Genomic DNA, 14,852 nt, shown 5'->3' with positions numbered 1-14,852 from the left:
TGGTTCCAGTGCGGATATAACAACTCTCAAGGCTTCTGGCAATCGACCAAGGTCACACCACCTCCTCGTCATCCTCCTCAGAAGTCGAAGATTCAATGAGCTGATTGCTGTTGTGCCGGGACTGCAGATGTCGCTGCAGATCCCTCCTCCTGGCCAGCTTCTTGCCGCACAAGTTACACTCGTACAGGGAACTGTCATGCTGTCGATGCAGCCGGATGTGCTTGTTCAGGTTGCTGGGATCCCCGAATGGCCTGAGGCAGTACTGGCACTTGAGTGGTTTGAACCCGGTGTGAGTTCGGATGTGGATTTTTAACCCGTACTTCCGGGAGTACAGCTTGCCGCAGTAGATGCAGATGTGACCCTGCTTCGACGAGCCCATGTTGCTGACGATGGTTTCAAGGTGCGCGGCCGTTACCATGGTACTTTCATCCACCAGGGGCATATGGTGGTGGTGATGATGCAGGTGGTGGTGTGACATGTGCCCGAGATGATGCCCTTGGTGAGGAGGTGTAGTTGGATTCCTCAAAGGCGATTTTCTCAGTGGCGCTGACGGAATCGGATGCGCTAACGGTGGGGAATGTTCCAATTTGATCGGGTGATTAGTCAGAACCGGACGGAAGGCCGAGCTTCGCCATGGCTGGAAGTCGCAATCGGTGTCCGAATAGTTGCTGAACCGGGAAATGCTTTGGCGTAATCGTTGCCACAGGATTGCCGTTGACTGTTGGCCGCAACTCGTTGCCAGGTGGATTTTCAGAGGGTTTGGATACTCGTAGGACTTCCGGCAGATGTGACAGACGTAGCAGTTTTGACCTGAAAATGAAAGAAAATTTAGATGTTAGTTTAATTTAACCAATCATTCAAATTCTGCTTAGGAAAATGTAGGTTTTTTTTAACAAATCGAAATATATCTTACAGAATTTAAAGATCTAGATTTGAAGTTCTTGTTAACGGGAACGTCTAGATCTAAATTAGAATCGTAACTCTTAATCTGAAATCTTTAAAAGTTTGATTTTGTTGATTATTCAGAAAACTTTAACAAAAAGACTTCAAAGATAGAGAGATCAATTTTTAAATTGTTGAAATTATAACATTTTTGCAACTTGGTTGCAGTTTTCTAAACATTAAATATATATTAGAGGGTTTTGACAGTCTCCATAACTTTTTAGAATTCTTACAACTTAATACATTTTCACAATTCCAGCTTCCTTAAATAATTTGTTTTTTAAAGATTTTCAAATTTTGCAAATTTTTTGACTAAGATTCTTGTTAATTTTGTAAATTTTTAGAGACAAAATTGAGAAAATTTCCAAACTTTTGAAAAATTTACAAATTTATTGAGCTGACAAATGTGTAAATTTGCACAGTTTTGAAAATTTTGTCAAATGTCAAATTTGTCGATTTCGTAAATTTTGTCTGTTTTGTCAATTTCGTCAATTTCGTAAATTTTGACAATTTTGTCAATTTCGTCAATTTTGTCAATTTGGTCAATTTTACAATTTTGTCAAATTTGTCAAATTTGTCAATTTTGTCAATTTTGTTAATTTTATCAATTTGGTCAAGTTTGTTAATATTGTCAATTTTGTGAATGTTGTCAATGTTTTAAATTTTGTCAATTTTGTAATTGTTTTTCAATTTTGTCAATAATGTCAATGTTGTCAATGTTGTTTATTTGGTCAATTTTATCAATTTGGTCAATTCTGTCAGTTTTGTTAAATTTGTCAGTTTGGTCAGTTTGTCAATTTTTCCATTTTGTCAATTTTGTTAATTTTGTCAATTTTGTGAATTTGGTCAATTTGGTCAATTTAGTCAATTTTGTCAATTTTGCCAATTTGGTAAATTTTTCTCAATTTTGTCAATTTGGTCGATTTTGTAAATTTTTTCAATTTTGTCAATTTTGATCAAATTTGTCAATTTTGTCAATTTTGTCAATTTTGTTAATTTTGTCAATTTTGTCAATTTTGTCAATTTTGTCAATTTTGTCAATTTTGTCAATTTTGTCAATTTTGTCAATTTTGTCAATTTTGTCAATTTTGTCAATTTTGTCAATTTTGTCAATTTTGTCAATTTTGTCAATTTTGTCAATTTTGTCAATTTTGTCAATTTTGTCAATTTTGTCAATTTTGTCAATTTTATGAATTTTGTCAAATTCTGTCAATTTAGTCAATTCTGTCAATTCTGTCGATTTTGTCAAATTTGTCAATTTTTTCATTTTTTTTCAATTTTGTTAATTTTGTCAATTTTGTCAATTTGGTCAATTTGGTCAATTTTGTCAATTTTGTCAATTTTGTCAATTTGGTCAATTTTGTCAATTTTGTCAATTTTGTCAATTTTGTCAATTTTGACAATTTAGTCAATTTTGTCAATTTTGTCAATTTTGTCAATTTTGTCAATTATGACAATTTTGACAATTTTGACAATTTTGACAATTTTGACAATTTTGACAATTTTGACAATTTTGACAATTTTGACAATTTTGACAATTTTGACAATTTTGACAATTTTGACAATTTTGACAATTTTGACAATTTTGACAATTTTGACAATTTTGACAATTTTGACAATTTTGACAATTTTGACAATTTTGTCAATTTTGTCAATTTTGTCAATTCTGTCAATTCTGTCAATTTTGTCAATTCTGTCAATTTTGTCAATTTTGTCAATTTTGTCAATTTTGTCAATTTTGTCAATTTTGTCAATTTTGTCAATTTTGTCAATTTTGTCAATTTTGTCAATTTTGTCAATTTTGTCAATTTTGTCAATTTTGTCAATTTTGTCAATTTTGTCAATTTTGTCAATTTTGTCAATTTTGTCAATTTTGTCAATTTTGTCAATTTTGTCAATTTTGTCAATTTTGTCAATTTTGTCAATTTTGTCAATTTTGACAATTCTGTCAATTTTGTCAATTTCGACAATTTTGTCAATTTTTTTCAATTTTTTCAATTTTTTCAATTTTTTCAATTTTTTCAATTTCGTCAAATTTGTCAATTTTGTCAGTTTTGGCAATTTTGTCAATTTTGTCAATTATGTTAATTTTGTCAATTTCGTCAGTTTGTCAGTCGATTTTGTCAATTTTGTAATTTTTGTCAATGTTGTCATTTTTTTGAATTTTATCAATTTCATAATTTTGCGATCTTTGACAATTTTTTTAATTTTGTGAATCTTGCAAACTTTCTCAATTAATCAATGGAAAATTTTGTCAATGTTATTAATTCTGACAATTTTGTCAATTTCGTCAATTAGTTAATGGATTTAATTCCATTTCTTAAATTTTTCAATTGATTGAATTCTTTCAATTTCCTAAATTTTGTAAATTTAATAAATTTTTGTTTTCAAGTTTTCAAAATAAAATTTTGAAATTTGTTTCGTTGATTTTTTGAGACATTTTTGAAAATTTGACAATTTAGATTGTTTTTCTTAATCTCAGAATTTGACAAACTTTTTTTTTTGAATTTTCAACATTTGTAAATTTGGAATTGAATTGAATTTTTTTTTATTTTCTTCAAAAAGAACGATTGATTTAAGTTGACGGTTTCTTCGTTTTAATTTGGCTGAAATTTTTACAATTTTAAAAATTCTAGAGTTCCAATTTTCTGAAGCTTTTATTGATTAAATATCTGATTATTTTGATTAAATTCAACGGATTTCGTCATTTTTGTCGATTTTGTCAATTTTGTTTATTTTGCCAATTTTTTATATTCTGTCATTTCTGTAAATTTTGTCATTTTTGTCAATGAATTCAATTAAATTTCTTAAACTATTCATTTATTTCAATGGATTCAATTTATTAGATTCTGTTAACTTCATGAATTTACTTTATTTTGACAAATTATTTTTTTTTATTTGCATTTTGTGAAATTGTTTAGTTGATCTTTTCAAATTTTTTCGATTATTTTAAAAATTTTATTGTTCTGTTTCAGCTCAGAATTTCTCATATTTATACTTTTTTTTTGAATTTGGTCTTTTGCAAATTAAGAATGGAATTGAATGTTTTTTTTTCAAAAAGTACAATAGATTATCGGGTTCTTAGTTTGAATTTTACAGAAATTTTTTGTTATTTTTAAATATCAACAATTATTATTTTTGGATGTTCTTTTAAAAAAATTATATTTGTTTTTTTTTTCAAGAAAATTTCCTTAGAAATTCAATAAAAATTTTTAGAGAGAAACGAAATAAGTATAAAGAACGTTATTTAAATTTTTTTGATAAATTCACCTCCTTCACTCTATAAAAATTTGCAGTCTCGAACTTCTGTTTAGTTTTCTAAAAATCAAAAAAAAGTTTTTGAAAATTTGCAATTTTGTTGCAGTCCTATTTTTGGATTTCGCGTAATTTATTTTTTTTCAAATTCTTTACTTTATAGAAATTTAAACTAAATTTAAATCGCTAGAACTTTGACTATGATAATTTTTCTTCATTTCAAATTTTGTAAATTTGATCAATTCACTCAGTTTTATTTACTTGGATATTTTTAAAATAAAGTTAGATACTTTTTGAACAGTTTTATTTTTTTTTGACCATTTAGAGAGTTTAAACTTTTTTTTTATAATTTTGTTAATTTTTGTAATGATTTTGAACGTTTGAAAAAATTTTAATTACATGAATATTTGTTCGAAAAATTTAAACAATTTTGTAGTATCCAATAGATTTCAAACATTTTGATAGACTTTCTTGTTTTCGCCTTCTAGTATTTTGCAGTTTGGTTTTAACAACTTGTTAAATTATTTAGAATTTTATCAATTAAAAAAGAGATATTAAAATTGATTAAATCGTCAATCGTAAAATAGTGATGGAAGAAAAATACATGAAAAATTTAAAATGAACGTAGGTTTCAAAATGTTGATATATTCACCTTCCTAACTTTATGAAAATTTTGCTGTCGTAAACTTCTGTTAAGTTTTATAAAAATCAAATATTTGTTTTAGAAAATTTGCAATTTTCTTGCATTTTTTTTTTGGGTTTCGAGTAATTTAGATTTTTTATTAATTTGATACTTTTCAGAAATTTGAACAAATTTTAAATCGCTAGAACTTTAACTTCTATAGACTTTCTTCATTTCTTGTTTTGTAAATTTTAATAATTTAGACAGTTTTATTTACTTTGGTATTTTCAAAATTCGGAAAATGGTAAAGTTAGATACTTTTTGAAGAGTTTCATGTTTTCTGACCATTTAGAGAGTTTAATCTTTCTTTTTAAAATTTTGGTTATTTTTGTAATGATTTTGAACGTTTAAAAAATTTCAAATTACATGAATGATTATTTATAAAATTTAAACAATTCTTAAGCACCCAATAGATTTAAATATTTTAATAAACTTTCTTATTTTCGCCTTCTAGTATTTGGAAGTTTGTTTTGTGACAACTTGTATAATTAGTTCGAGTTTCATCAATTGAAAAAGAAACATTAAAACTGATTAAATTGGCTATCGTCACATCGCGATTGAAGAAAAATGAAATAAATATAATGATCATGAACTTAAGCTTCAAAAATTTTGATAAATTAGCCTCCCTAACTTTATGAAAATTTGCTGTCGTAAACTTCTATTTAGTTTTATTAAAATCAAATATTTTTTCTAGAAAATTTGCAATTTTGTTGCATTTCTATTTTTGGGTTTTGAGTAATTTAGATTTTTCAAATTTTAAACTTTTCAAACAATTTAAAAAAAATTAAATCACTAGAACTTTGACTTTCATAATTTTTTTTCATTTCTAATTTTGTAAATTTTATCAATTTAGACAGTTTTATTAACTTTGATATTTTCAAAATTAGAAAAATGGTAAAGTCAGATACTTTTTGAAGAGTTTCATGTTTTCTGACCATTTAGAGAGTTTAATCTTTTTTTATAATTTTGGTTATTTTTTGTAATGATTTTGAACGTTTAAAACAAATTTAAAATTTCATGAATAATTCTACAAAAAATTTAAACAATTTTGAAGTACCCAATAGATTTAAAATATTCTGATAATCTTTCTTGTTTTCGCCTTCAAGTATTTTGCAGTTTGATTTATGACAAATTGTAAAATTATGTCAAGTTCTATCAATTGAAAAAGAATTATTTAAATGGATTAAATTGGCAATCGTCAAATAGTGATTGAAGAAAAATGTGATAAATATGATGATAATGAACGTAATTTTCAATTTTTTTTATTAATACACCTCCCTAACTTTTTGAAAATTTGCTGTCGTAAACTTCTCTTTAGTTTTATGAAAATCATTTTTTTTTTAAATCTGCAATTTTATAGCATTTCTATTTTTGGATTTCGAGTTCAGATATTTGAACAAATTTTATATCGCTAGAACTTTGACTTTCATAGATTTCATTATCTTTCATTTTGTTAATTTGCATAAATTTACTTACCTAGTTTTATTTGTTTTGTTTTTTTTTTAAAGATCAGGGAAATGTTTAAATTTGATATTTTTCAAAGATATTTGTTTTTTCGAATCATTTAGAGTGTTAATTTTTTTTTTGATAATTTTCGGTAGTTTTTTAATGATTTTTTACATCTTAAAAAACAGTTAAATTACATCAATATTCATCTTAAAATTTAAACAATTTGAAAGTAACTAGGTAGTTGATTTAAAATATTTTAATTTGATTTTACCTTTTTGCAGTTTTTTTGACAACTTGGTAACATTATTTCAAGTTTTATTAATTGAAAATATATTAAGATTGATCTGTTTTTAACATTTTTTGTTTTGAAATTTTAATGTAGTGACATTCAAATTATTTAGCCATCGGCTTTGGCGTAGTGGTTAGAGCTCAAGTCTTCTACGCCAAGGTTCATGAGATCGAATCCCGGTCATGGCATACATAGTACACTTTCTGTGGTCTAGTGGTTTTAGCATTTGTGAGATGCTAGCCATCATAACTTCGAAAGATGTACGCTTAGAGTTAAGAAAAAGAAGATCTCTTCAAAGCAACATGAAGTTTCACTGAGATCCTATGTGTGTGTGCTCGTTTAAAAAAAAAAAAATAAAAAAACATAACAGACAATCATGCACAATTCGGATTTTGACTTGATTAAAAATGTTGTACAAGAAGCCATTAGGGGTGAAATGAGCTGTTCAATTTATTTGAAATCTAGAAAACATTAACTAGTTTTTAAGAATATTTGACTATTTCTGACAGCTTTAGATTTTCTATTTTTTTTGTATATAAAAAAACGAATAGTTGTTCTAGTGTTTTTTTTTTGAGAATTTGAAAAATCCATAACAATTTCGACGACATTTATTAAACTAGGTATCAACATTTTTATTTAAGCATATTTTCTACAAATTTTTACAACATATTTAAACAATTTGAACAGCTTGATTTTTTAATTATTATTATATAGCTGTTATGCAAAAACAGGAATTTTCAACTGTTCTTATGATATTGGTAATTGAATTATATGAGTCTGCCTTTGTGTAAAAAAATTGTCAATCAGTAATTCAGTTGGATTTCGATATCGATATTTTTCGTCCTAATTTATATACCAGGAAATTTTAGTAAAATAGACTGACGCCTCATAATTCGATCATTCGTTTCATTGCTCAATTTAATAAGGTCTCTAAGTCAGTGCAGTTTTATTCCGGAAAATTCTCAATTTTGAGGAACGATTCCGCATCAACTGGAAGTTATAAATTTTCCATTAGAATTGTAGGATTCCTATTCAGATTCAAGCTTAGAATGAGAATCTAGGTTCAGGTTGATGATTAAGGTGATTTTTCAGATTATTTAATTCGGACATAAAATCCAGGATCAAGGTTGCCGAAATCACAGAAAAATCTATATTATCACAGAATTTTGAGCAAAACTTGTCACAAAATCTGTGTCACGAATCAAAGAATTTTTAAAAATTTCACAGAATTCACAGATTTCCAAAATTATAAACTTTTATGTCATTTTCGACTTTTTATTTCTGACTCTAATTTGTGAAAATATGAAAACAAGGTAATATAAATTGATTTTTCCTTTTAAAACTGTAAGTAGTTTTCAATTTGTTGATGTTTCACATGATTTCTTAATTAACTCAATAGAAATAGTGTCACAGAAAACCGTCACAAAATTTAGGTTCATATCACAGAGTTCGAGAATTTTTTTAAGTCAAAAACACAGATTTTTTTTTTGGCAACCTTGTCCAGGATTCAGGTTTCATTGACGCGTTTAAGCTCTGTTTCATAAGGACATGTTCTGGACTAAGAAATTAGATTCAATTATCCAGAAATCAGAACTAAGATCATGGAACTAAGATTTTAACTACACTTTCAAAGTTTTTTTTTAGCATTTCCTAAAAATCACGTCTCCAAACTACTCACGTTGTATATTTCCAGGCGTCAAGAACGGAATCTGCATGTGCGCCCCAACTTCTTCGGAAAACCACAGCTGCAGCTCTTCATTCGCCGCAACATCCCGAACCAGCCGGACCTGGATCAGCTGCCCGGCAGTCAGTTCCAGAACCGTATTGTAGCTTCTCACATCACTGGCCAGCTTGATGGACCGGATCCAGCTACAACTTTTCATCACACTATCGGCTTCGTTAGGCGTCAGAAGTCCGGTCGAACTGGACTTCCGGATCGAGAGCTTCCGCCCTCCGGGCAGGGCAGTCTTCGAACAAATTTCTTCCACCGGGTAAGCCTTGGACACGGAATCCGCGGAAAGATCCGCCACGGCACAGACACTAACCTGAGCACTTTCTGCCGACGCCTGAATGGCGGCTGAACTAGTAGGCACCGGAAAGTTAAGGGACACTTCTAGATCACAACGGGGAGCTCCGAATGTGTGGAGCTGGGCACTTCTCGGTAAAAGAACCGGAGGAGATGGCGTAGCAGGATACATGTTAGTCACAACACCACACGGATAACTCCGGACAACTTCCTTCCAGTTGCTGTGTGGCCACTGGTGTGAGGTTCATTCCGAAAGTGCCGGGATGTTTTATAGCTTTTTCCCTCAGGAGTCGACTTTTTGGCAAAACGAGGCAGAAGAGCAACCCTCCTCCGAAATTTAGGGATCATCAGCCAGGATCTAATGTAGCAGGAAAAAAAATCTGCCTAGGGGAGGGAGACGGACTTTGCCTTGCCCCTGATGTGCAAAGCGGTTCTAATTGATCCTGATTCTGACTGCGGTGGCTGGCTGCCAATGATTGTGCTGCGGCCTGGCCTCAATGATGCTGGAACAAGTGCAAAAAATCTCACGACATTCCGGAAGGTCCTGTTTCGAAACAGGTCGGAAAGTGGAAAAAAGGGAGGGGGGTTGGTAATGCGAGGGGAAGCAAAAACACACATAATAGTTTTTAAATGAATTGATAAAGATCAACATGGATTGTAAGTTTGGGCGCTCACTCCCCTGTTGAAATCTAGCGATACAGAAGGACACGTGTGTTTTTATTGGTTGCAGTCGCTTAACTTCGAAATTGGTGGCACGCTTTCGCACTTGTTGTAGCGTGAAAGTGCGATTGTTGCACGTTTTATGTTATCTAACTATAGTCCACAGCGTTTTTTTCCTGGTCCAGACTTAAGAAAGTCTACCTGTAAAGAAGAGAGTAAAATTATAAACGTTTTTGTAAACAAGACTAAATTGAATGACGAAAATCCTTTCCCAAAAACAATGAATGAAATGTTAGGAAGGTAATTGCACTTGCATCTTTAGGATCGCATTGGAACAATAAGCTAATACTCACATTTAAACATGCTAAAGTTAATCTGCAGACGCTTTTCCAGCCAAGAAGCGGATCAAACATAGATATAAAGGGTGATATGGTTAAAATTTGGTCAAGGAAAAACGCGTGTAAATCGGTAAAATCGTTTATTTAAAAAATCAAATAAAATTTCTTTTTCAAATTTAATTAGTATAAAATTCAGGAAAAATATTCAGTTAGGCTTCCGCTTTTCCAAATCCAAATTGCCGCGTCTTACGCTTAACCCCTGCCATCAGATTTTGTACAGCCACCTTGTCCACCTTCTTCGCCGCAGAAAGCCAGTTTGCCTTGAACTGCTGCTCGTCCTTAGCAGTTTTTTTGGTCTTCTTTAGGTTCCGCTTGACAAAAGCCCAATATTTCTCAATTGGGCGGAGCTCTGGCATGTTGGGAGGGTTCTTGTCCTTGGGAACCACCTGCACGTTGTTGGCGGCGTACCACTCCATGGCCTTTTTACCGTAATGGCAAGATACCAAATCCGGCCAAAACAGTACGGAACAACCGTGTTTCTTCAGGAAAGGCAGCAGACGTTTATTCAAACACTCTTTCACGTAAATTTCTTGGTTGACAGTCCCGGAAGCTATGAAAATGCTGCTTTTCAAGCCACGCACAGGTACAGATGGCTTGCCAAACCAGATATTTTTTCGCGAACTTTGACAGTTTCATGTGCTTGAAAATATCTGCTACCTTTCCCCTTCCTTTTGCCGTTAAAAATTCCTGTCCCGGAAGCTGCTTGTAGTCGACTTTGACGTAGGTTTCGTCGTCCATTACCACGCAGTCAAACTTCGTCAGCATCGTCGTGTACAGCCTCCGGGATCGCGCTTTGGCCGTCGTATTTTATTTATCATCGCGATTTGGAGTCACTACCTTCTTGTAAGTCGATAGTCCGGCTGGTTTTTTGGCTCGAGACACGGTTGTAGACGATACACCCAGCTTATTTGCAGCATCTCGGAGACAGAGGTTAGGGTTTCGCTTGAAGCTACCGGCAACTCTCTTTGTCGTGTCAGTGGCTTCCGGTTTTCGATTTTCCCCCAATCCAGACTTCCTGGCTGTCGACAAACGTTCCCCAAACACTTTAATTACATTTATAACGGTTGATTGGGCAACTTTTAGCGATTTTGCCAGCTTTGCGTGCAAGTAGCCCGGATTTTCACGATGCGCGAGCAAAATTTTGATACGCTGCTCTTCTTCCTTGGACGGCATTTTGACAACTGAAGAGTGAATTCCAAAATTCAAATAGGAGCAACATTCTACACACACACACCTTCAAAATGAGGGGTGTTCAGGTTTTTGAAATGCAAAATTGAAAGAAATACGTCAAGTTGATATTGACCAAATTTTGACCGTATCACCCTTTATCTCAGGGTGGGGTGGACCAAATTTTCAAATTCGAGTTGAATTCAAATTCTTTTTTCATTCTTATAAAAACACATTTGTTTAATTTTGTACCAAACATTTGCAATGCACTTAAAATAAATAAAATAGCTACTTAAGTTATCGTCCAAAAGTTTGGGATCAAAAACATGCATTTTAATATCACTCGTATCTCTGCTATCAAACAACTTATTGTCTATCTGGTAAGCTGATTTGAAAGCTAATGAGTTGAGCTTTCTTCATGGATATTTAGCAGAAATATTTTTGAAGACTAACTTCATTAAACCTTTAGCTAAAGTTTGATCATTTTGTGAAATTTTCACCAAATAGTCCGACCGTTATTTGGATTTGGTACAAAATTAAACAAATATTTTTCGATAAGTATGAAAAAGGATTTAAATGTAACTCAAATTTTTAAATTTGGTCCACTCGACCCTGAGATGATCGGGTTTGAATTTTAAGGGCAGTTTTTGGAAAATGTCCCAACTAAGCTAAAGTCATATAAACTTCACATAAACATTTTGGTATCGATTTTTGAATACGGCGAATGCGCCAACATCACTGTTTCGAGAAAAACGCGTTCAAAGTTTGACAGCTCCATAAGCTCCCAGCAAAAATTTTATGTTGTTTTCTTTATTTCTCGAAAACCAAATTTCTTTCAGTTAACGTTGCAAACTCAAAATGTAGGTCTCTGAACGTACTTTATCACCCTGCTGATAAACTCCATTTGTTTACATTTGGTGCATTCGCCCTATTCAAAATTCACTACTGATTTTATCAAAAACATATGAAGAAGGTTTTTCTCACGATCTTTTGAATGAAATCGAAAGAATTATAATATTTCATATCATGGCTGAGATATGGCCGATAAAAAATTTAATGTTGGCCGGCAGTGTATATTTGAAACTTCATTTTCAACTTAATAATGCCGTCAGAAGATAAGTATATAGTTTGACAGTTCAAAAAGTACAAGTTTTTGCTCTTCTAACTGACGAACGCAACGCTCCCATATATAAGTAAGCACTTTCGAAGAAAAATGTGCATATTTTGATTTCATACCAATGCTAAGAAGACTTATTGCTTGCATGACTTCATCCACAAAAGTTTGAGCCAGAATACTGTTATTTTTGACACACCCGAACATTCAATAATGATAGATATGTGGTGTCTTCGGCAATGTTACATCAAAAACCGTTGGCTTTAACTTTGTTGAAGACAGTTTGGCTCTATCTGTTTACTGAAAAAAGCTTTTTTGTGTAAATTATGTAAAAATGACACGTCCTAATATTTGATTTAAGATTATTAGAGCGCATGGTTTGATGAGCATTTATGCTAATGACATCATTTGTCTATTTCCGTCCTGAAACACTATGCATATTTTATTCATTTCGAATACATACACGGAAATTTAAAAAGAAATTTGGTTTTCAGGTGACGAACAAATTATGATTTTCTAGTACTAGAAAGCGTTAGTTAGTTAGTAGCGTTAGAAGCCAAATGCATAGAAGTTACTTTCGAGAACTTTAAAGTTGTCATTTTTGTTCAAATTTAAAATTGTTAAAAGTTAATTCCAAAAATCTGAAAAATAAATAAAATATAATTTGAAATATGAAGAATCGTGTGATATTGCTAACTCCAGATTTATCATTTTTGCACTTATTACATATTGGCTGTCAAAGAGAATCAACTGCCCAATTCCCTTAAGTGAACTTTTTGTACTTATTAATGAACTTCAAAAGTTGCAAAAGTGATTAATATGTACATTGTTTGTGACTTACTTTGTCTAATTCCCATGAGTGAACAATATATAATCATTAATGAACTTGAAAGTTGCAAAAGTGATTTGTATGTACGTTGTAAGAGACTTAAGTCACATAAAGGGCGCTAAAGTTCTCAAACCAGGATTTACTTAGTCACATAAAGTGCATTGAGGTGCTTTATTTCAGGCTGGTCGGCTGTCTGGTGGGCGGGTGAGCCTGCAGGTATGCTACAAAATTATTACTTAGTAAAAATAACAAATAAAAGAAAAAATATATTTAAGAACATTACACTACTGCTTAACTATTAAAGTTAAAAAAAAATACAAATTAAAATGAGAAATACAAATTAAAAATGTTACAAATAAAAAAAACTGGCATGATGATTGGTTGTTATAGATTCAGCGTTTCCTTAAGATGTTGTATTAGTTTCGTTTGAAACATGTTACTGTTTTGAGAATTTTTTATTTCCTGCGGTAAAGAATTATATTTAGTAAATAGGTCCGGTAAAAGATATTCTACGTTGACCAAAAGCCGAATTAGATCTACTGCATTGTAAATAGTTTGATTGTCGGGTATTATGGGTGTGCGATACTACAGTGAATTTCAAATTACGAGAGGTATCAGTGGAACGGAGATTATCGAACACAAAAATCATTGTTTGCAAGTCACAAAGCTGAGATAAAGGCAATATATTGTGCGAAGTGTCTGAGTATAGTGCTGATGTCGGATAAAGCAAAGGCAAATTTAAAATAGTTTTCAGGCATCTGTTTTGTAAGGTCTGAAGCTGAGATAAAGACGATATAGAGGCCCAGCCCCATACAGCTATCAAATAATCTAGATGGGAATATATGAACGCATAGTAAAGCTTGAAAAGAACCCGGCGTGGAACAAATTGTTTAATTTTCCACAGAATTCAACAAAACGAGGACACTTTACTTTGAATATGAGTGATATGATTATTCCAAGAAAGCGATTCATCCAAAAGTATGCCTAAATACTTAAACTCTTTTACTTTTTCAATGGTACACCTCCCAACCAATGGATCATTGTGTGGCGGTACAATTTTTCGTGCTGAGTGGAACATTACATATTTAGCTTTTGAAAAGTTTAATGACAAACGGTTGCTGTTGAAATATTTAAGCAGCAATTCGAGGTCTTCCTCAATTTTCCTTATTACCGTATTAGGATTTTTGTCAGGGTAAAAAAGTGCGGTATCGTCGGCAAATAGACGAGGAGTTCCATGTAAGGGAAGCTTGCTTAAGTCGTTGTAATATATCAGGAAAAGTAAAGGTCCAATGTTACTTCCCTGTGGAACCCCTATATCAATATTTTCAAGTGCACTGCTGGTGTTGTCAATTGGCACGAATTGCTTTCGATTTGATAAGTAGCTACGCATTAGTACTAGTTTGGTCAGGAGTATTTCATGATCTAAAGTGTAAAACGCCTTTTTTAAGTCCAGAAACAGACCATCAACGATATTCTTGGAATCAATATTTTTGATAATTGAGTCAACTAATTCGCATATTGCAATCAAAGTACTGGATCCAGATTTAAAACCATACTGTCTACAATAAAGTATATAATTGTCATTGAGGAATTTATTCAACCTCACTGTTAATAGTTTTTCAAAAAAATTGTAAAAAACACTCAAAGTAGATATCGTTCGATAATTATTAACGTTGGCAGTATCTCCTGACTTAAAAACTGGTATGACCTTCGCGGTTTGCAAACGATCGGGATATTCTCCATTTTCTATTATGAGATTGGAGCATTGTGAGATTATATTTCCGAAATATTCAATGTTAGATTTAAGAAGTGCTGTAGGTATCTTATCAGGTCCACAACTTTTCTTATTTTTTAATTCCATAATAATATTTTAAACTTCATTTGGATTGGTAGGGTACAAAAATATTGATTGGAGTTTCGTTCCATATAGGAAAAAGTGTTGAAAGAAGCGTTGGCAGGAATCTCTCTAGCTAATTTTTTTCCAACATTTGTAAAGTGATTATTGAAACTTTGACATTCCAGGATTTTCTTCAATACGTAT

At 31.7% G+C, this 14,852-nt stretch overlaps 1 protein-coding gene across 1 annotated transcript; it reads right to left on the bottom strand.

Moving 5' to 3' along the window:
* Window positions 1-52: 52 nt before the first annotated feature.
* On the bottom strand, window positions 53-8,815 carry LOC129752255 (PR domain zinc finger protein 13). Its single transcript, XM_055748040.1, has 2 exons — window positions 8,296-8,815; window positions 53-810 (listed from the first exon to the last, which is right to left on the bottom strand). The coding sequence occupies exons 1-2, from the start codon at window positions 8,813-8,815 to the stop codon at window positions 53-55; spliced, it is 1,278 nt and encodes a 425-aa protein (XP_055604015.1).
* Window positions 8,816-14,852: the final 6,037 nt, after the last annotated feature.

Source organism: Uranotaenia lowii, chromosome 3, assembly GCF_029784155.1.
Source record: "Uranotaenia lowii strain MFRU-FL chromosome 3, ASM2978415v1, whole genome shotgun sequence".
In the NCBI taxonomy this organism is placed as follows: Eukaryota; Metazoa; Arthropoda; class Insecta; order Diptera; family Culicidae; genus Uranotaenia; species Uranotaenia lowii.
The sequence above is the reverse complement of the archived record's forward strand: the minus strand, read 5'-3'. Positions and strand labels throughout refer to the sequence as shown.

Bases quoted from the DNA above. Each gene is read 5' to 3' on its own strand.
- LOC129752255 (XM_055748040.1), bottom strand. From the start codon at position 8,815: ATGTATCCTGCTACGCCATCTCCTCCGGTTCTTTTACCGAGAAGTGCC. The intron at 811-8,295 runs GTGAGTAGTTTG...TTTCATTTTCAG, and splicing joins GACGCCTGGAAATATACAAC to GTCAAAACTGCTACGTCTGT.